Below are 16,802 nucleotides of genomic sequence, written 5' to 3'. Positions count from 1 at the left end.
AGTCTTTGGAACTTGGTGTTTACTGTGTTTTTTTCTAATTAATCTCTCTTTCTCTGTCAGAATAAACACAAAACCTGACGAAATAGTAATACTACCATCATCAACCGCATCATCATCATCATCATCATCATCATCATCATCATCATCATCATCATCATCATCATCATCATCATCATCATCATCATTGTCATAATCAGCAGCAGCAGCAGTAGCAGCAACAACAACAACAACAACAACAGCGGCTACAAGAGGAATCCTCACCCGGTCCATGCTGGACCTCCATCCCAGACGTTCGTTCCAGACGCGCAGGTTGAAGAGGTCGTCTTTGATTCGCACCGTGTCGCCCGTGCTGTACCTGTGCACCTTGAGCAAGGCGGCAGGGTTGAACCTGAACACCACCTTGCCCAGTCTCAGGCCCACTGTGCCCGGGGGCTTTAGTCGTGTCACCACACCCACCTGCCCGATTTTCTGAGAGAAAGGTGGTGGATTTGACAGTCTTAAAATAAATAATTAAAAATATGTGTTATGCAGCTGTGTCTGCTTGGACTAATGCCCCTGTGAACTTGCGAGTATGATTGGGTGGGAGGATGTGATATGGAAGATGAAACATTTGTAAGGTCTACTTCTACACTGGAACTTGTCTTTTTTGTGCGGTTTATTGCGGTGCAAGAAGATTTCTTGATTCTTAGTGAGAACAATCGAGGATGTATTACGAATACAACATTATACGTTATTTAGATTTTTGACCAAAATATGACATTTGACACAGATCGAGACAGTCAGTGTTCCTCCGGGACCGCGCTAGCGGTCGAGGTGAACAATGACTGTCGAGATCTGTGTTAAATGTCATATTTTGGTCAACAAAACAAATAACATTTATGTATCGATCGATTCTGGTTAGAATTTCTTTTAGTTTTTATAATTAAACGCCCACATAGTCTCGGCTGGCCGCCTAATTATGAATTTCTGTCGGCCTCTGACGTCACATGGTTCAAAGAAGGGAAATCCAGTGTTCAATCGATACATTATATGTTATTTGTATTTTTGACCAAAATATGACATTTTACACAGAATTCCTTTTAGTTTTTATGATTGAACGCACACAAACATGCACTATTTTGTAGTCTCGGCTGGCCGCCTAAATATGAAGTTTTGTCGGCCTCTGACGTCACATGGCTTACAGAAGGGAAATCCAGTGTTCAATCGATACATTAACAGCTATTGTGTTTTCAGCGTAGCAATAGGGTCCGATATTTAGACGAGACAAGTATAATGCAGACGAGTCGAAGACGAGTCGCATTATACACTACTCACAAAAAGTTAAGGATCACTATGAGAAAACAGGTGGTCAATAAAATCAGTTCGCTGCTGTTATTTATTTCTCAGTCAAACCAAATTGTTATGAATTCTTGTTCAGCTGTAAGTGGGCGATGTTGTGTTAGTTGGAAAATTGCACGGGATTCTCTACTACTGAGTTTGGTAGCAAAAGAAAAAGCGGAAACTTGCGAAAAAGGACCTTGTTTTGGACCGTTCAGCCCGAACACATTGCACAAGCCACATGGAAAAACCATTATGCACGTGCAAGCACTGCTGTTTATGTGTGAGATGCTGTCACTTGCTTGGCTTTTTGAGAAGACATACCCCCAGTATTAGGCATTATCTGACAATGCCTCCCCGACGAAAATTGAACGAGTTTGAGAGGGGACGAGCTGTTGCATGGTCCCAAGATGGTGTCCCCAAGCGAGAAGTGGCCAGGCGACTTCACGTGTCCATCTCGGTCATTGTCAGACTGGTTCAACGATTCCCAGCCACTGGGAGGGTCCAGGAAAGACGCAGACCTGGGCGACCAAAGAAGACCACTCCACGTGAAGATCGTCTCATTGAACGACTAGCCTTGCAAACAAGAACAGCCTCTTCCAGCATTATTCGAAGGCAGCTTAGGGTGGCTACTAACACCAACATCAGCCAGCAGACCATACAGAATCGCCTTCATGGGTTTAACCTCCGTTCTCGTCGCCCAGCTGTACGGCCACGCTTAACTCCAGCCCATAGGGCAGCACGCCGCGCCTTCTGCAGACGCCACGTGAGGTGGACACGTCAGCAATCGTCCCAGGTCCTGTTCAGTGATGAATCACGCTTCACCCTGAACCACAACGACGACCAACTGAGGGTCTGGAGGCGCCAAGGGGAACGTTACATTGACGCCACTGTTCAAGAAAAGATGGCCTTGGTGGAGGTTCTGTAATGGTCTGGGGGGCCTTCAGCCTTCACCACAGAACACCCTTGTTTCATGTACAGGGTAACCTGACTGGCCTCCGATACCGGGATGAGATCCTTCGACCGCTGGCTGTGCCTGCACTGCAGCAGATGGGACCGCAGGCTGTCTACCAGGATGACAACGCTCGCCCCCACAGGGCAAGGGTGGTCAACGACTTCCTGCAGCAGTCTGGAGTCAACAGAATGGAGTGGCCAGCATGCAGTCCCGATGTCAACCCGATTGAGAACCTGTGGGATGAGTTGGATATCAAAGTGAGGAGCAACCACCCCCCTCCCAGGGATGTTCAGCACCTCTACCAGATGCTGCAGGCTGAGTGGCAGGCGCTTCCACAGAGGATCTTCACCACCCTGGTCAACTCTATGAGGACTCGCTGCGTCGAGTGCCAGAACAGCGAGGGTGGTTTCACGCATTACTGGACTTTTGGGAGCATCTGAATGCCATGTCTTGTGATTTTAACGACTTTGTGAAATTAAATTTCGATACGTACACACTTTGATAAAATGTACAGACCAAACGATTGCTCGAAATTGAAGGAAATGTTGTATCGTTATTGCTAAAGCATTGAATTAAACGTTTGCCAAATACCAACGCATTGGCTTTCTTATTTCGAAAGTTATGAATTTGTGTGCAAGTGATCCTTAACTTTTTGTGAGTAGCTTACTTGTTCGAGTCAAAATATCGGACCCTATTGCTACGCTGAAAACACAATAGCGTTTATATAGCTATTCTGACATTATATTCTGTGTTAAAATCATGTTTTTGTCAGCAACAACTACCAGAATGGTCCATGTCGTTGATTGCAGACGACGGTTATAGTGCGCATATCCCTTTGCGCATGTATCCACGGAAATCACCGAACATTGAAAAACCCAGGGACATGTATTACGGAGAAGACTCGAGATAACCGGATGGTTAGCATTACGTCAATATGCTAGGAATCATATGACGTCATGACGTAACATGCTTGCTTGCGTATATATTCTATGTTCGAAAGTCTGACTTCTGTTGGGGATTCGATTGATGAAGACTGCGGTAAATCTGTAGATGATAAGAGAACAAGGATTATCTCAGAAGAAACGACTAAATGTTTCAGACCGGTAACTTCATTTCAACATTGCACTATACAATGGACGTTCCATCGAATCCATGTGACAGGAGAGTTTGCTGATTTTGTGTTAAACATTGGAAAGATCGTCTGCTAGAATCAGAGATAGGTCGCTTCAGATTGCGGCTTCTTGAACTGGATTTTACACGTAATGTATGTCAACTCATATACAGTAAGCAACAAAAAACACATACACAAAGCAAATGGCATCGTCTGTCGACTAGAAACAAACCTGGCGAGGTATGCGTGTACTTTATACACGTGGAAGAAACCGGAACCATGCGTGTTTCAGGGCCGGACTACCGGGGGGGTTATGGGGGTTGCGCAACCCCCCTCCCCCCCCCCTAGCCTAAACATGTACCTCACTTATTTAAAACATTTTTTATTATTGTTTATTTTATGCCGTTTCATGCAAGGAGCGACCATTTTCCTATCTCAGAATATGACCTTCCCATCAGCTTCAGGGGGCTTCGCCCCCTGACCCCCACAAGGGGCTCTGCCCCTTTACCCCGCCAGGGGGAACATCCCCCTGGACCACCACTGGCAATCCCCCGCCCCCCCCCCCCTCCTCTTAGCCTAGTCCGGCCCTGTCTTTGTTATTGCCGATATCGTTTGGATATCGGCAAACATCAAACAATTACCAACTTCCGTAGCGTTATGCTTTGATGATCGGAAAAGGGATGTGTGAGACCATCCAATCTTCCCCCACGTGTCTATCAGAATAGCTATATACTCTATTATTACCAATTCAGTGCCCCATATGGCTTTTTGACCAATCAGGACGGATTCTAGGTGACCCTCTAAAATAATGTGATAACGTTTTTGTTTATCACGCTAAAAATAAACAAGACAAAGTAAACATTTGAATCAACAATATCAGCGTGATTTATTCTGAAGAATGACACTTCAAATGCTGTCAGATAATACTCTCTTTATCTAAAAAAATAAAATATCGAAAAGCGAGTTTTGTCGGTGGGTGCTTTACAGAACAGCAAGGCACCACCCACCCTATGAGTGTGCAATGCCGACCAGCTCACTTGAAAACTAAATTATCAAAGTTCGGAACAATCAAGTGAAATTGCGTCACTCGCTTTACGTCAAATGTATCTTTACGTCATTTCCCATCCGTTTGGAGTCGGTTCTAAATCTGTCGCTCATTGATCAACAAGAAAAACCCAAGCAACCGAAACGCTTGTGAGATAGTTGTGCGAACGCATTTCATCTGTTAATATTCATCACGTAAGGTGAGTGATTGGCTGATCCAGGTCACGTAAATGCTTTGACTGACAGGCATAATCAGGTAGGAGCGCTCAAAAACCCATTGCGGCTGTTCTGTCTAAATAGAGAATACTACATGGCGTGCTGTGTCGTACCAGATTTACACGAGTTTTTGTTTTTTTTAATATTGAACTGCGAGCGAAAGCGAGCTGTTCACTATTTGAAAAAGCAACGAGTGTAAATCTGGTACGAAACAGCAAGCCATGTAGTATTCTGTTTATCCTACATACTGTACTTACGTGTATTTTACTGAAAATGTCCTGCAGTCGAGGCAGCTAAATTGAAGACGCTTGTTTTGGAACCCGATCTCTTCTAAAGCCTCGTGCAATCTATTACGTCAAAGCAAAGAAACGTCACTCTGAAAGTGTGGCGTGACGTGTTAGTTATAAAGAGTCATCGAGGGTAATTAGCGAGCGAAATTTTTGTTTCTATGATGACGTTTGTCTCGGTGACTTTGGCATCATAAGCAGTGGAAAAACAGGTCCCTGCCAGACTTGCTTGACATGACCTCATTTACATGATATACACACGTGTGATTTGAACGATTATTATCTCACGGGTGTCTCTCTCACGTATGTAGGATAGTTCTAATTTTATGTCGGTCGCTTCGAAAACAAATTTGGTCGAAATAAACGGTTATAAAACCGTTATTTCTAATATGCTGACTGTTAGCAAATGATAACAGACATGTCTCACAAACAATATCAGCATTCGCCTGAAGGCACATGCTTGATATTTTTATTCTCGACATGTCAGTTATCATTTGCTAACAGTCAGTATATTAGAAATAACTCATAATACTTATAGTATCTAACTTTCAAGCATACATTGTCGCCTACCAGCTGTTTCGACAGTGAACTGTTTCATTCTCTCGTTGCCAACTCCTCCCCTCCCCCCCCATCCCCCCACCCCCCAACCCCACTTTGCAACTAGAAGCCAGAAGTCTATGTAATGACAGTATTTTTTATTCAACGTGAAGTGTCGACAACAATGTAGATTGTTACATTGCAGGAAAAGCTGCAGCTCATCGAGGGTAGAGACAAACGTAAACCCGAACGTTATTCTTATAAAAAAAACCATCTCTGCTGGTATAAATTAGTTCCAAATTTACACTTCTTTCCACAAACTCTGTTACTCAGACAATGTCCCCCTGTAAGCCGTAAAGCAGAATGGTCAATCCCCTTACCTTGAGCATACGTGCTGTGACACCTCCAAAGCCTTGCTGCAGTTCCTTCAGTGTTTCCACGGGCACTCCTACCACCGCTCTGTCTCCGATCGTGTACTCTCCTGTACCATGTGCAGACTCGTCCCCCTTCGTGCCCGTGGCACCTGCTTCATTGCTTATCTCTTCCTCTTTCCTGGAAGCCGGAACGGAGAATGGTTTTGTACGTACGTCATCTGTGACTGTTGCTGCTGCTGCTCCCAGTTGTGTCGGAGTGGATGTTGCTGCATAGTCCTTCATGGCGCCTGGGTCTCCTCCTTGTGCTACTGCTGCTTCTGCTCCTTCTACTTCTGTCTGTGCGGATGACGTCTTGTCACCTTCAGCTGCTGTCGCTGATTCGTCGTTTGTAGTGTGGGTATCTGTTTCTCGTGACAGTACGGTTGCTTCTGCATCTTCTGCCTTCAGAGTGCTGTCTGTTGCAGTTACTTCTGGCCTTGTTCCGAAAGCTCCATCGTCTTTGGTGTCTGAAGCTGTTGACGGTGCATCATCCCAAATGCGTGCATTTGTTCTGGCGGGTTCCTTTCTCGTGTATTCTTTGTCTTCATCGTTGTCTTCTTCTTTGCCCCTCTCGTCTTCTGCTTTCATATCTTCTTCGTCTTCTCTGTCGGGCGGTGCACTGCAACTTGCTGCTGTCCCCAACTGTCTTGCTGTGTATGGTGCACCTGTACAATCTTCCGATGTGTGTCCGCTCAATATTCCCTCTTCCCTCTCTTCTGTTTTCGGTGCTTTTGTTGTTTCACATGTGATTCCGAGATCAGTTAGTATGGAAAAACTTTCATTGTTCAAAGCTTCCTTCTTGACATTATCTGAAGCTGCAGTGTGTCTGCTGGTTGCGCATGTGGAATCCTCGCCTTCATGTGAACATGGTTCTGCCTCCATTGACCATGAGGCTCTCCCGGTAGTTGATGAAGTTCCCTCGGCTGTCGCTTCTATAGCTGGTCTTATCACAGCATCTTCGTCATCCGTGTCACTTTCGCCACTGGCGTTGTCCTGAGCCACCTCTAGGATATCGGACTGCTCACGTTGCAGTGTCTCTCTGCCTTCAGCCTTGCTGCACTCCGTATGATGGTCTTCTTTCTGCCAGTCTTGGGCTGAGACACATGTCTCCCTGGCGGGCGGTTTCCCTCTCTGTTCTTGAGAACTGTATGCAGAAGATGCTGTCGCAATAGCTCGCACGATACCTTCTGATTGGTTTTCCGAAGATGAGGATGTCTGATCGTCACTATCGTCGTCTCCCAGGTAGAAAGGTATACCATCATACCCCGTCTCTGCTGTAGCTGCATCACTGGCTTTTGAACCGGTCGAGGATTCATCATCGCGCGACGATTGTGTTCTGGAGGGACATCGCGGGTCAGATTCAGAATGGTGAGCAGGTGGCCCTGAGGAGGCTACAGTATCAGGTCCGACTGATGTTTGTTTTACAGAATGGTGAGCAGGTGGTCCTGAAGAGGCTACAGGATCAGATCCGACTGATGTCGGTTCAACAGAATGGTGAGCAGGTGTCCCTGAAGAGGCTACAAAATCAGGTCCGACTGATGTCTGTTCTACAGAATGGTGAGCAGGTGGCCCTGAAGAGGCTACAGGATCAGATCCGACTGATGTCGGTTCTACAGAATGGTAAGCAGGTGGCCCTGAAGAGGCTACAGTCTCAGGTCCGACTGATGTCTGTTCTACAGAATGGTGAGCAGGTAGCCCTGAAGAAGCGTCTGCCTTCTCCTCTTCCTCTGAGCATGGAAGTGTCTCAGGATGAGACAAGCTATCTCGAGTTTCTAGAGAAGATGGCTGGGCCTCTTCTGGCGGTTCTCCTGCTTCTGCCTGTGATTGGGAATCCTCTTCCAATGTGGTGCTGGCGGTAGAAGACGTGGCTGTGTCTTCGACAGACGCTGTATGGTTGGACAGGTGCTCATTGCGGTCTGGTTTTTCTACTGTCTTGTCTTCTGCAGGCGTCTCCTTCTTTCTCAGCGTTGTGAAATCAGCTGAATCTGATGAACAAAACAATAACAACCCAACCGCGGATGTTTATTGTGAATTGATTTAAAAGACTAATAAGTCACCGATTTGTATTGTTGTTTGCGTTACACGTTTTATAAATGAATTTTTGTTTCTTCTTTCTTCTTTCTTTTCTTTTTTTCTTGAAGTTGACAAGCACATCATTGTGGGGCGTTTAATCAATCACACACATTTATATATATTCTAACATTTCTTTTCAATGATGTAAATGACAAACAGACAAGACATAAGAACATTCACATAAGGACAAAACACACAGACATATAAAACATAACATTTACCTGCAAGTAATACAAGTAATCAGGAACATACAACACGCTAAATACGTACAATACTGAGAGATACAGAGAAAAAAAGGAGGGATAGAGAGAGAAAGAGATGGTGGTTGTGGTAGCATAAAAATTTACAATTTATACAATCTTAAATACAAATATAAATAATACACTCTTCCTTGGGGGTCCACCCAACCACAAGCACAATGACAAACAATCTCATCACACAACACATAAGACACCATTACACCCATAAAGTTAGACACGTAGACAGACAGACAAAAAACAAGCAGACAGATAAAAGACAGACATATTTACACAAACTTAGACAAAGTCTCATGAAATTCTATATTTTTAACTGTGAAAAAAAAGAAAAACTGAAATAAAAAATGTACCCTGATCAGTAACCCAGAAAAACACATCAATTAAAAACAATACAACAAATACGCTACATGTAGTGTATTTGTTGTTTTAGTGATAATGTGATAATGTATATGTCGTGCCGAATTCACGTAATTGCCGATTCCGCGTAATGGGCAACATTTTTGCCCATTTCGCGTAATCGGCAAAACGCTGCCCAATACGTGAAATCGGCAGCGTTTTGCCAAAATCGCGTAAACGCCTCTAAAACTTGCCTATTTCGCGAATTCGGCAGCCGATTACGCGGAATGGGCAGCCGATTACGCGTAGAGGGCAAGTTGCCCATTACGCGAAATCGGCAATAGCAAGTTAAGTGTGTGTGTGTGTGAGTACGTGCGTGTGTGTGTGTGTGTGTGTGTGTGTGGTCTCTCTCTCTCTCTCTGTCTGTCTGTCTGTCTGTCTCTCTCTCTCTCTCTCTCTCTCTCTCTCTCTCTCTCTCTCTCTCTCTCTCTCTCTCTCTCTCTCTCTCTGTTTAGGACGATTGGCAAGAAGAAAAAAGTTGACAAAGATTGCCTGCGCAAGAAAGCCGTCGTAAAACGGTTCCTGAAACGGGCTCAGAGAGCTAACAAGCAAAATTATGAGGTATGCAAGGAAGAATATGTACAGGAATGCAAAGAGTACAAGGAATTGTTGTATAGAAAGAAATTTGATTTTGATTTAGAAAGACTTGCCAAGTTGAAAAATTCCATAAAAGACCCAAAAGTGTTTTGGCAAACTATTCGGTCATTGAACGCAAAGAAAGCAATCTTCCATGGCATCTCAAGTGAACAGTAGTACGAATATTTTTATGAGGTTTTTAACACCGTTGATTTTGTGTCTGGAGTTGAAAAGGATACCGATGAAGTTGAGGAGGAAGGAGTTGATGAATTATTTAGCGAAAACATTTCAAAGCAAGAAGTGATTGACAGTATCCGTAATTTAAAAGTAGGAAAGAATGCTGGGCCAGATATGATTGTGAGCCAAATGTTGAAGCATGCCAATGAAACAGTATTGGACTTTCTTGTTGATCTGTTCAACATGTTGTTTGACACGGGAACATTTCCTGAAGAGTGGTCAAGATCAATTATCATACCAATTCATCGCTGACGATGTTGTTTTGATGTCTAATTCTGTCATCAGACATGGCTAGGGCTGTTTTCAGTATTGTTGATAACATGTTCTGTTTGATTAAGGGTATTCAGCTGGTATTTCCTTGTTTTCACTACCTATTTTATTCATGTTTTTATTACTTAGTTAGTGGAAGAATCTTTTGTAATGTATGTTTGATGGTGTATGCTTTTAATTAAGCGTTGCTGACTACGAATGTATATGTAAATGCTTGTATAACTGTGTTTTAAATTTTAAATGTGTCAAGCGCAAAGAGAATAATTGTAAAGTTATGATGTTGCGCTATATAAATGCTCATTTATTAGTATTATTATTATTAAATCAAATCAACATTTCGGGAAAGGAGCACTTATTTTTTACTCGAACTAATAAAATATTCGCATAAAGTGACCAATCAGACAAAAAATCCACATATCTATTCTTTATAAAATTCAATTTCTTTTCAATCTGATATCTTTGCTTTAATATTTCCAAAAAGACATTTAAAAGCGGAACTGAACCCAGGAGTTCATATTTATAAATATAATACTTCCCCAAAAGAATAATCAGATCTAACACATTATCAGTTTTCACATTATCATCATCTCCAACAACAACAAAAATATGTGCATCAACTAAATTTAGACAGACCGTGAAGGCTAAGGCCGAAGCTCTCATGAACCAAAAGGAGAAGGTTAACAGTAGAAGAGAAATGAATCATCTGATCTTTACCCAAACAAGGAAGATGGTCTCTGTAGTAGAAACCGCCTGCCTCTTCGTCTGTGCACGTGATGTCCACGTGACCTTCGAAAGCCAATCGGTAGACGTTGGCTTTGCCGTTGGGCCATCGTACTTTGGCCAGGTTTCTCTTGTTGTGGCTGTTTGGTTGATCCTTCACTTCTGTCAGTTCACCCTCACTCCCTCGTCCCCCTACGTCGACATAAATGGATGGATGAAAAGTTTGTTAATTTACTGTTTCATAGAAAGAACAGAAAATCCTACTGAATATTAATTACACTTCGCGAAGTTCTCTGTATATGATACCTGGCTCATATCTATGTGTGGATGCGATCATTATTAAAAAAATACATTATGTTCCTCACGACCCGCTTTCTCCCCATCCACCCCCACCCTCACATCTCTCTCTCTCTCTCTCTCTCTCTCTCTCTCTCTCTCTCTCTCTCTCTCTCTCTCTCTCCCCCCCCCCCCCACCCTCACATCTCTCTCTCTCTCTCTCCCCCCACCCTCACATCTCTCTCTCTCTCTCTCTCTCTCTCTCTCTCTCTCTCTCTCTCTCTCTCTCTCTCTCTCTCTCTCTCTCTCTCTTATTTTTCCTCTATTTTATGTTAAGTTTCTCTCACCATCCTGATTTTTCCACCTCCAGTCTTTTCCTCGTGAGACCTTTGCCCCCGGAAACAGTCCCACGGCCCGAATTCTGACGCTGATCTTTCGTTTTTTCATCAGCTTCCTGTGTGCATTGTGGACACGTTACTTCAAGTGGCTTGCAAAGACAATCGGCTTACTCAACACTAAATGTTTCCTTCTAATGATTTTGATTTTTATCACAACAACTTTCAAATGATGCATTGTGGAGTACTGCCAATTACAAAAATGTAAGTTACGTGAAACTGTCGGGTTTCTTATAATCAAGGAAAGCACATTCCTAATGTAAGTCCAAGCTTATTAATTGTGCCTTTACTTTTTCCGTGTATGGGGAAGTGATACTGAAAACAAAGACTTTTATTTTAAGTCGTAAAAACCTATCCAATGGTTGCCTTGAACTGAACCTCCACCCCCACACCCTTTTGTTTTAGTAATGTGTTTACAATATTACTCATTCACTGTAAAACAAAGATGTGCAGGTAGGAGGGCTAAGGAGTAAGGGAACTCATGTAACCCTAATTGTCCCGCCGCACGCCTTGGCCGACACTTTGCTTGACTAATAGGACCTTTGACTCAAAGAAGACAAGTGTTACCTACCCCTCTGTCCCGGGAAAGTCGATACGCAGAAACTGATGACGTATGTCATGTTTGTCGTCTGCATAGCACAGAGAGCACAGTTCATACCCGTGGCAGTCGTTGCACCTCCACAAAATTCCAGTGATTCCTTCCTCCTTGCACTCTGCACACGTAGAGCCTTCGTGGTGCACACCTGTAAGTTTAATTCAACAAAAGACATAGTTTCAACACAGACAATCTGAAACAAATAAGTACTTTGGCTACAACAAAAAGTATTAAGTATCTGTGTTAGCCACTCTTCAAAAAAAGTTAAGGATCGGTTGAAAAAACGGATCTAATTATAAAAAAATTGCCAAAAAATTAAACATCGACATAATAATTAAAAGATTAATGTGTTTGAATTAACAAATGAACAATGAGTCTTCACCTAGAATTTTGTTTGGCAGGCAGAGTTATTTCCCTTTGTGGGACTTCTCAAAAGCTTCTGCATTTTGGAAGAAAAAGGGTGTTTTTTATAGCCCCATGAAATTTGCGGAACGCATGCCAGGGCAAAAGGTTGTGATGCACGTGCTACAACAGGGTCCTGGCTATGAACATCGCTCACCAGCTTGTGTTTAAAGGTTGACACGCTGACACAATTATGCAAAGTAGCAACATGCCCCCACGAAGAAAACGGAGCGATTTGGATAGAGGAAGGGCAATAGGATGACTACAAGACGGTGTTGCTGCCAGGCAAGTGGCCCAGAGGCTTGCAGTGGCTCCCTGCAGTGGCTACATGTACATTTCAATGTTCTATTATGCATTATGTAGTCGTATAGGTAATGTTGTAGTTAGTAATACTGTATGATTGCGATTGACAATTGTCCTTTTATTGTCTTTATCTTTATGTCTTAGTTTAGCAGGGACAGATTGTAAGACTAGGCGTGAGCCTAAAATCTCCATCCTTGAGTAATAAAGTTCGTTCGTTCGTTCCCTCTGTCATCATCAGACTAAAACAGAGATTCCACGCAACTGGAAGAGTGCAGAAGCGACAACGTTCTGGTCGGCCCAGAGTCACCACACAAAGAGAGGATCGCTTCATTCAGAGGCAGGCCATGCAACAAAGAATGGCTACGGCAAACAACATTAGGCAACGCCAACAAGCTACCACCAACACTGTTGTTAGTGGTCAGACGATCCGAAACCGCTTACACAACTTTGGCTTGCGTGTAAGGCGTCCAGACCGAGGAACAACCCTGACTGCTAATCACCGAGCAGCTCGCCGAGCCTGGTGCACTCAACATGTGAGGTGGCAACGTCAGCAGTGGGCTCAGGTGTTGTTTACAGATGAGTCCCGCTTTTGCTTGGAACCTGCTGATGGTCGCATCCGAGTGTGGAGGCGTCGCGGAGAGCGCTTCGCAGAAGGCGCTGTTCTGGAACGACAGCGTTTTGGCGGAGGCTCTGTGATGATCTGGGGAGGGATCAGCACACGTCAAAGGACACCTCCGTACCATGTAGTGGGCAACTTGACCGGTGTCCGCTACCAGAATAAGATCCTGCAACCCCTGGTCGTTCCAGCCCTCCAAGCGATCGGCCCTCTGCAGCTGTAAACACCTTCATCCAGCAGGCCAGGGTCAACAGGATGCTGTGGCCAGCCAACAGCCCGGACCTGAACCCCATAGAGCACATGTGGGACGAGCTTTGTCGTCGGGTACAGCAACATCACCCTCCTCCTGCCAATCTGGGTCAACTGCTGCAATGGCTTCAGCAGGAGTTGAATGGAGTTCCCAGAGCATTCATATGCAACCTGATCCACTCCATGCGCCAACGATGTGTTGAATGCCTGGCACACAACGGAGGGCACACGCGTTATTGACACTGATTCACATTGTTGTAAATTCCATTTTCGAGGGTTGTCACGTTTGACACACTCTAGCTAAATTGTCGCTGCTGCGTTCGATCTTTGCTTTGTTTGTCATTACTCCTTGGTTGTTCAATTATATAATTTTTTTTAAATGAAAGAATTCGGTCTTGTCTGTTTTGTGTGGTGTGCTTGTAAAAAAGTGATCCTTAACTTTTTTTGAAGAGTGTAAATGTCATAAATAAAACCGATGGTATTAATACTATTATGTATTTTTACATTCAGTCAAGTTTTGACTAAATGTTTTAACATAGAGGGGGAATCGAGACGAGGGTCGTGGTGTATGTGTGTGTATGTGTGTGTGTGTGTGTGTGTGTGTGTGTGTGTGTGTGTGTGTGTGTGCGCGCGCGTGTGTGTGTGTAGAGCGATTCAGAGTAAACTACTAGACCGATCTTTATGAAATTTCACATGAGAGTTCCTGGGTATGATATCCCCAGACGTTTTTTCATTTTTTGGATAAACGTCTTTGATGACGTCATATCCGGCTTTTTGTAAAAGTTGAGGCGGCACTGTCACACCCTCATTTTTCAATCAAATTGATTGAAATTTTGGCCAAGCAATCTTCGACGAAGGCCGGACTTTGGTATTGCATTTCAGCTTGGAGGCTTAAAAATTAATGAATGACTTTGGTCATTGAAAATTCAAAAATTGTAATTAAAATTATTTTTTTCTAAAACGATCCAAAATTACGTTCATCTTATTTTTCATCATTTTCTGATTCCAAAAACATATAAATATGTTATATTCGGATTAAAAATTCGTCGCGATATAACCTTCGTGGTTGAAAACGACGTTAAACACCAAATAAAGAAAGAAAGGATTAAAAACAATCTCTGACAATTAAAAATATAAAAATTATGATCAAAATTATTTCCGAAATCGATTTAGAAACAATTTCGTCTTATTCCTTGTCGGTTCCTGATTCCAAACACATATAGATATGATATGTTTGGATTAAAAACACGCTTAGAAAGTTAAAGCGAAGAGAGGTACAGAAAAGCGTGCTATGCAGCACAGCGCAACCACTACCGCGCTAAACAGGCTCGTCTATTTACGAGCGGCGGACTACGGTCATTGTAAAAAAATGCAGTGCGTTCAGTTTCATTCTGTGAGTTCCACAGCTTGACTAAATGTAGTAATTTCGCCTTACGCGACTTGTTTTAGTTTTTTGTTAATAGCAGCAAACGTGTTGATCAAAATCCTTGACTGATTCTTTGCTTTTTGTTTGACAAATTTTGCAAATGTTTGAATGACGCAGCTCAGCATCTAAAACATCTGTACGTTATGTACATTGTGGTTGAATTTATCATCTTCTACTTCCCCAGAGCAGACTCAGCTGCACCACACATGCTAGATCAGTAACAGAACGAACAAACCAACAAATACGAAACATAAAATAAGGATAAGCAGCGCAGATTTCACACGAACACGACCAACAGCAGTTTGACCTTACTCACCCACAGTAGCAGTGTCAAAGACCCTCAGGTCAAACTTTCCGTCCTGTCCCGCTCTGCACGTGCTTTCCGTGCCGATGTCCCACAACACTTGCACCAAGCCGTTGCTAGGCAACGTTTGCACCGTTCCAAGGTGACCTTCACCTCCGTCTGTGTCTCCGTCTTCCCAGTGAGGTCCCCTGAGCACGCGCACACCTTCTATGTGCGGCTTGTCCGACATCTTTGTGATCCTGGTTTAGCCTGTTGTTGATGTGAAAAGGGAGTGCGTATGTTATAACTGTTCTAAAACTATTTGTCATAAATTGTAAAGTAAAACCTGCCGAGACACTAGGATAAAATTCTACTTAAGGTAGTTCACTGGACCCGTTAAATATAATTTGGTTTCTCCCAAAAGTTGGTTATTTTTTAAGTTCGATCTGTCTGCTATGCATTCAGCATAAAAAAAATATAGGGTAGTGGGTTCGTTTCGGAGCTATGAGTCTCGGAAGACAGTGCCCGTTTTGAATTTTGGACCGAAAAATGGAAAAATAGGTATGTTTTGAAAACGGCCAATTACACAAACATCTGCATAGGAATAGTCGTTTAAAAAATATCACCCAAAGCAGCAATGGGCAGGTAACGAAGTGCACTGGTAAACGAAAATGTTGCGCATACTCAAACTTTGTGACGTCACGTCTTTTGCCAGAGTTTATTTTAAATTTGTTCCTCATGTTGAGGTATTTTATTGCTGGTAGCCTGGAAATAAATTACGATTTGATGAGATGGGTTGTAAACGCAAGAGCGATCAAAACGGCATTAAAAAAAACAAAAAAAACGACAGGTTGGTAGTGTTTTTAGGGGGGTTCACTCCCTTGATTAACCCCACCCTTTGCACTATTACTGTCCAGTGTGCCTCAGAAAAATATGTGTCACGATAATGTAAAGGGCTGTTGTCCGATCATTTGTCTCAGATATATGAGCCAACTAAATTATGTTTTTAAAAACCACTGTTACATATGACCTCTGTTGAAAGTCAAAGGTCACCGCAACTTTGAAAGGCCACAAGTCCGATTCAAATGTAATAAAAACGCCAATCAAAAGGTGGAGGTCACTTGTTTGATACAAGTGTAATAATAAAAATTAATAATCAAGGCTTGGTTTATAATTTTGCTTAATATATAGTGCGTACTGTTATTTGTTACGGTTTGAAGGCTGGGACTTTTTGAGGGTGGAATTAAAGCAATTTTTCGCCTTATGGGCCCCTTATGCCTCGAAGGACTTCAATTATTGTATTATCTGCTGCCAGCGTACAGTAGAAAGAGGGCTGCATACTCGTCGCGATATAACCTTCGTGGTTGAAAACACCAAATAAAGAAAGAAAGAAAGGGCTGCATACACAAGACACTTGTTCTTAATACTACCGGGCTGTTAGCTAGTTCAAACACCGGTTTTAACATGTGGTATTCTGATGCAATCACGCTGTGAGCATCACGGGTTGGGAGACACTCTCTTACCTGCTACCAGAGCTTCAATGTTAGCTTTGGTGATTATTACGATGTCACTGGCAAAGAGAACGGCTTTGTACCGATTTCATTAGATGCCCACGTGTTTTTGACCTCGTGGTTGGGAGGCGTGTCGCATTGTTTTTATTTCTGGCGGTGTCGTCATTTTCTGACGTCATTCACTTACGCTGCCTGAAAAATGTGACGTTTGTTCTATTTACGTCATTCGAATGTTCGACGTGTTCTTCTTCTTCTTCTTCTTCTTCTGCGTTCCCTGTTCGATGTGTTCGAATTCCCAGCCTGCCAGGAAAAAATGGCGACACAACTCAGTGGCTTC

The 16,802-nt window shown here is 43.2% G+C and overlaps 1 protein-coding gene across 3 annotated transcripts in view; it reads right to left on the bottom strand.

Annotated features, from left to right (window-relative positions):
- The window catches only part of LOC138979009 (uncharacterized), a 64,541-nt gene that overhangs the window by 35,047 nt on the left and 12,692 nt on the right, over positions 1–16,802 (bottom strand). For all 3 annotated transcript variants that reach the window (XM_070351819.1, XM_070351821.1, XM_070351820.1), the window contains exons 2-7: positions 14,988–15,224; positions 11,652–11,823; positions 11,033–11,139; positions 10,404–10,601; positions 5,848–7,865; positions 262–468 (exon numbers count right to left, since the gene is read on the bottom strand). In XM_070351819.1, coding sequence (XP_070207920.1) covers positions 262–468; positions 5,848–7,865; positions 10,404–10,601; positions 11,033–11,139; positions 11,652–11,823; positions 14,988–15,204 — 2,919 coding nt within the window. In that variant the 5' untranslated portion in view covers positions 15,205–15,224. The remainder of the gene's footprint in view (positions 1–261; positions 469–5,847; positions 7,866–10,403; positions 10,602–11,032; positions 11,140–11,651; positions 11,824–14,987; positions 15,225–16,802) is intronic.

The sequence above is a fragment of the Littorina saxatilis genome, linkage group LG10 (genome assembly GCF_037325665.1).
Source record: "Littorina saxatilis isolate snail1 linkage group LG10, US_GU_Lsax_2.0, whole genome shotgun sequence".
Classification (NCBI taxonomy): Eukaryota; Metazoa; Mollusca; class Gastropoda; order Littorinimorpha; family Littorinidae; genus Littorina; species Littorina saxatilis.
Note: the sequence above shows the minus strand (reverse complement) of the source record. Positions and strands in the feature narration are given on the sequence as shown.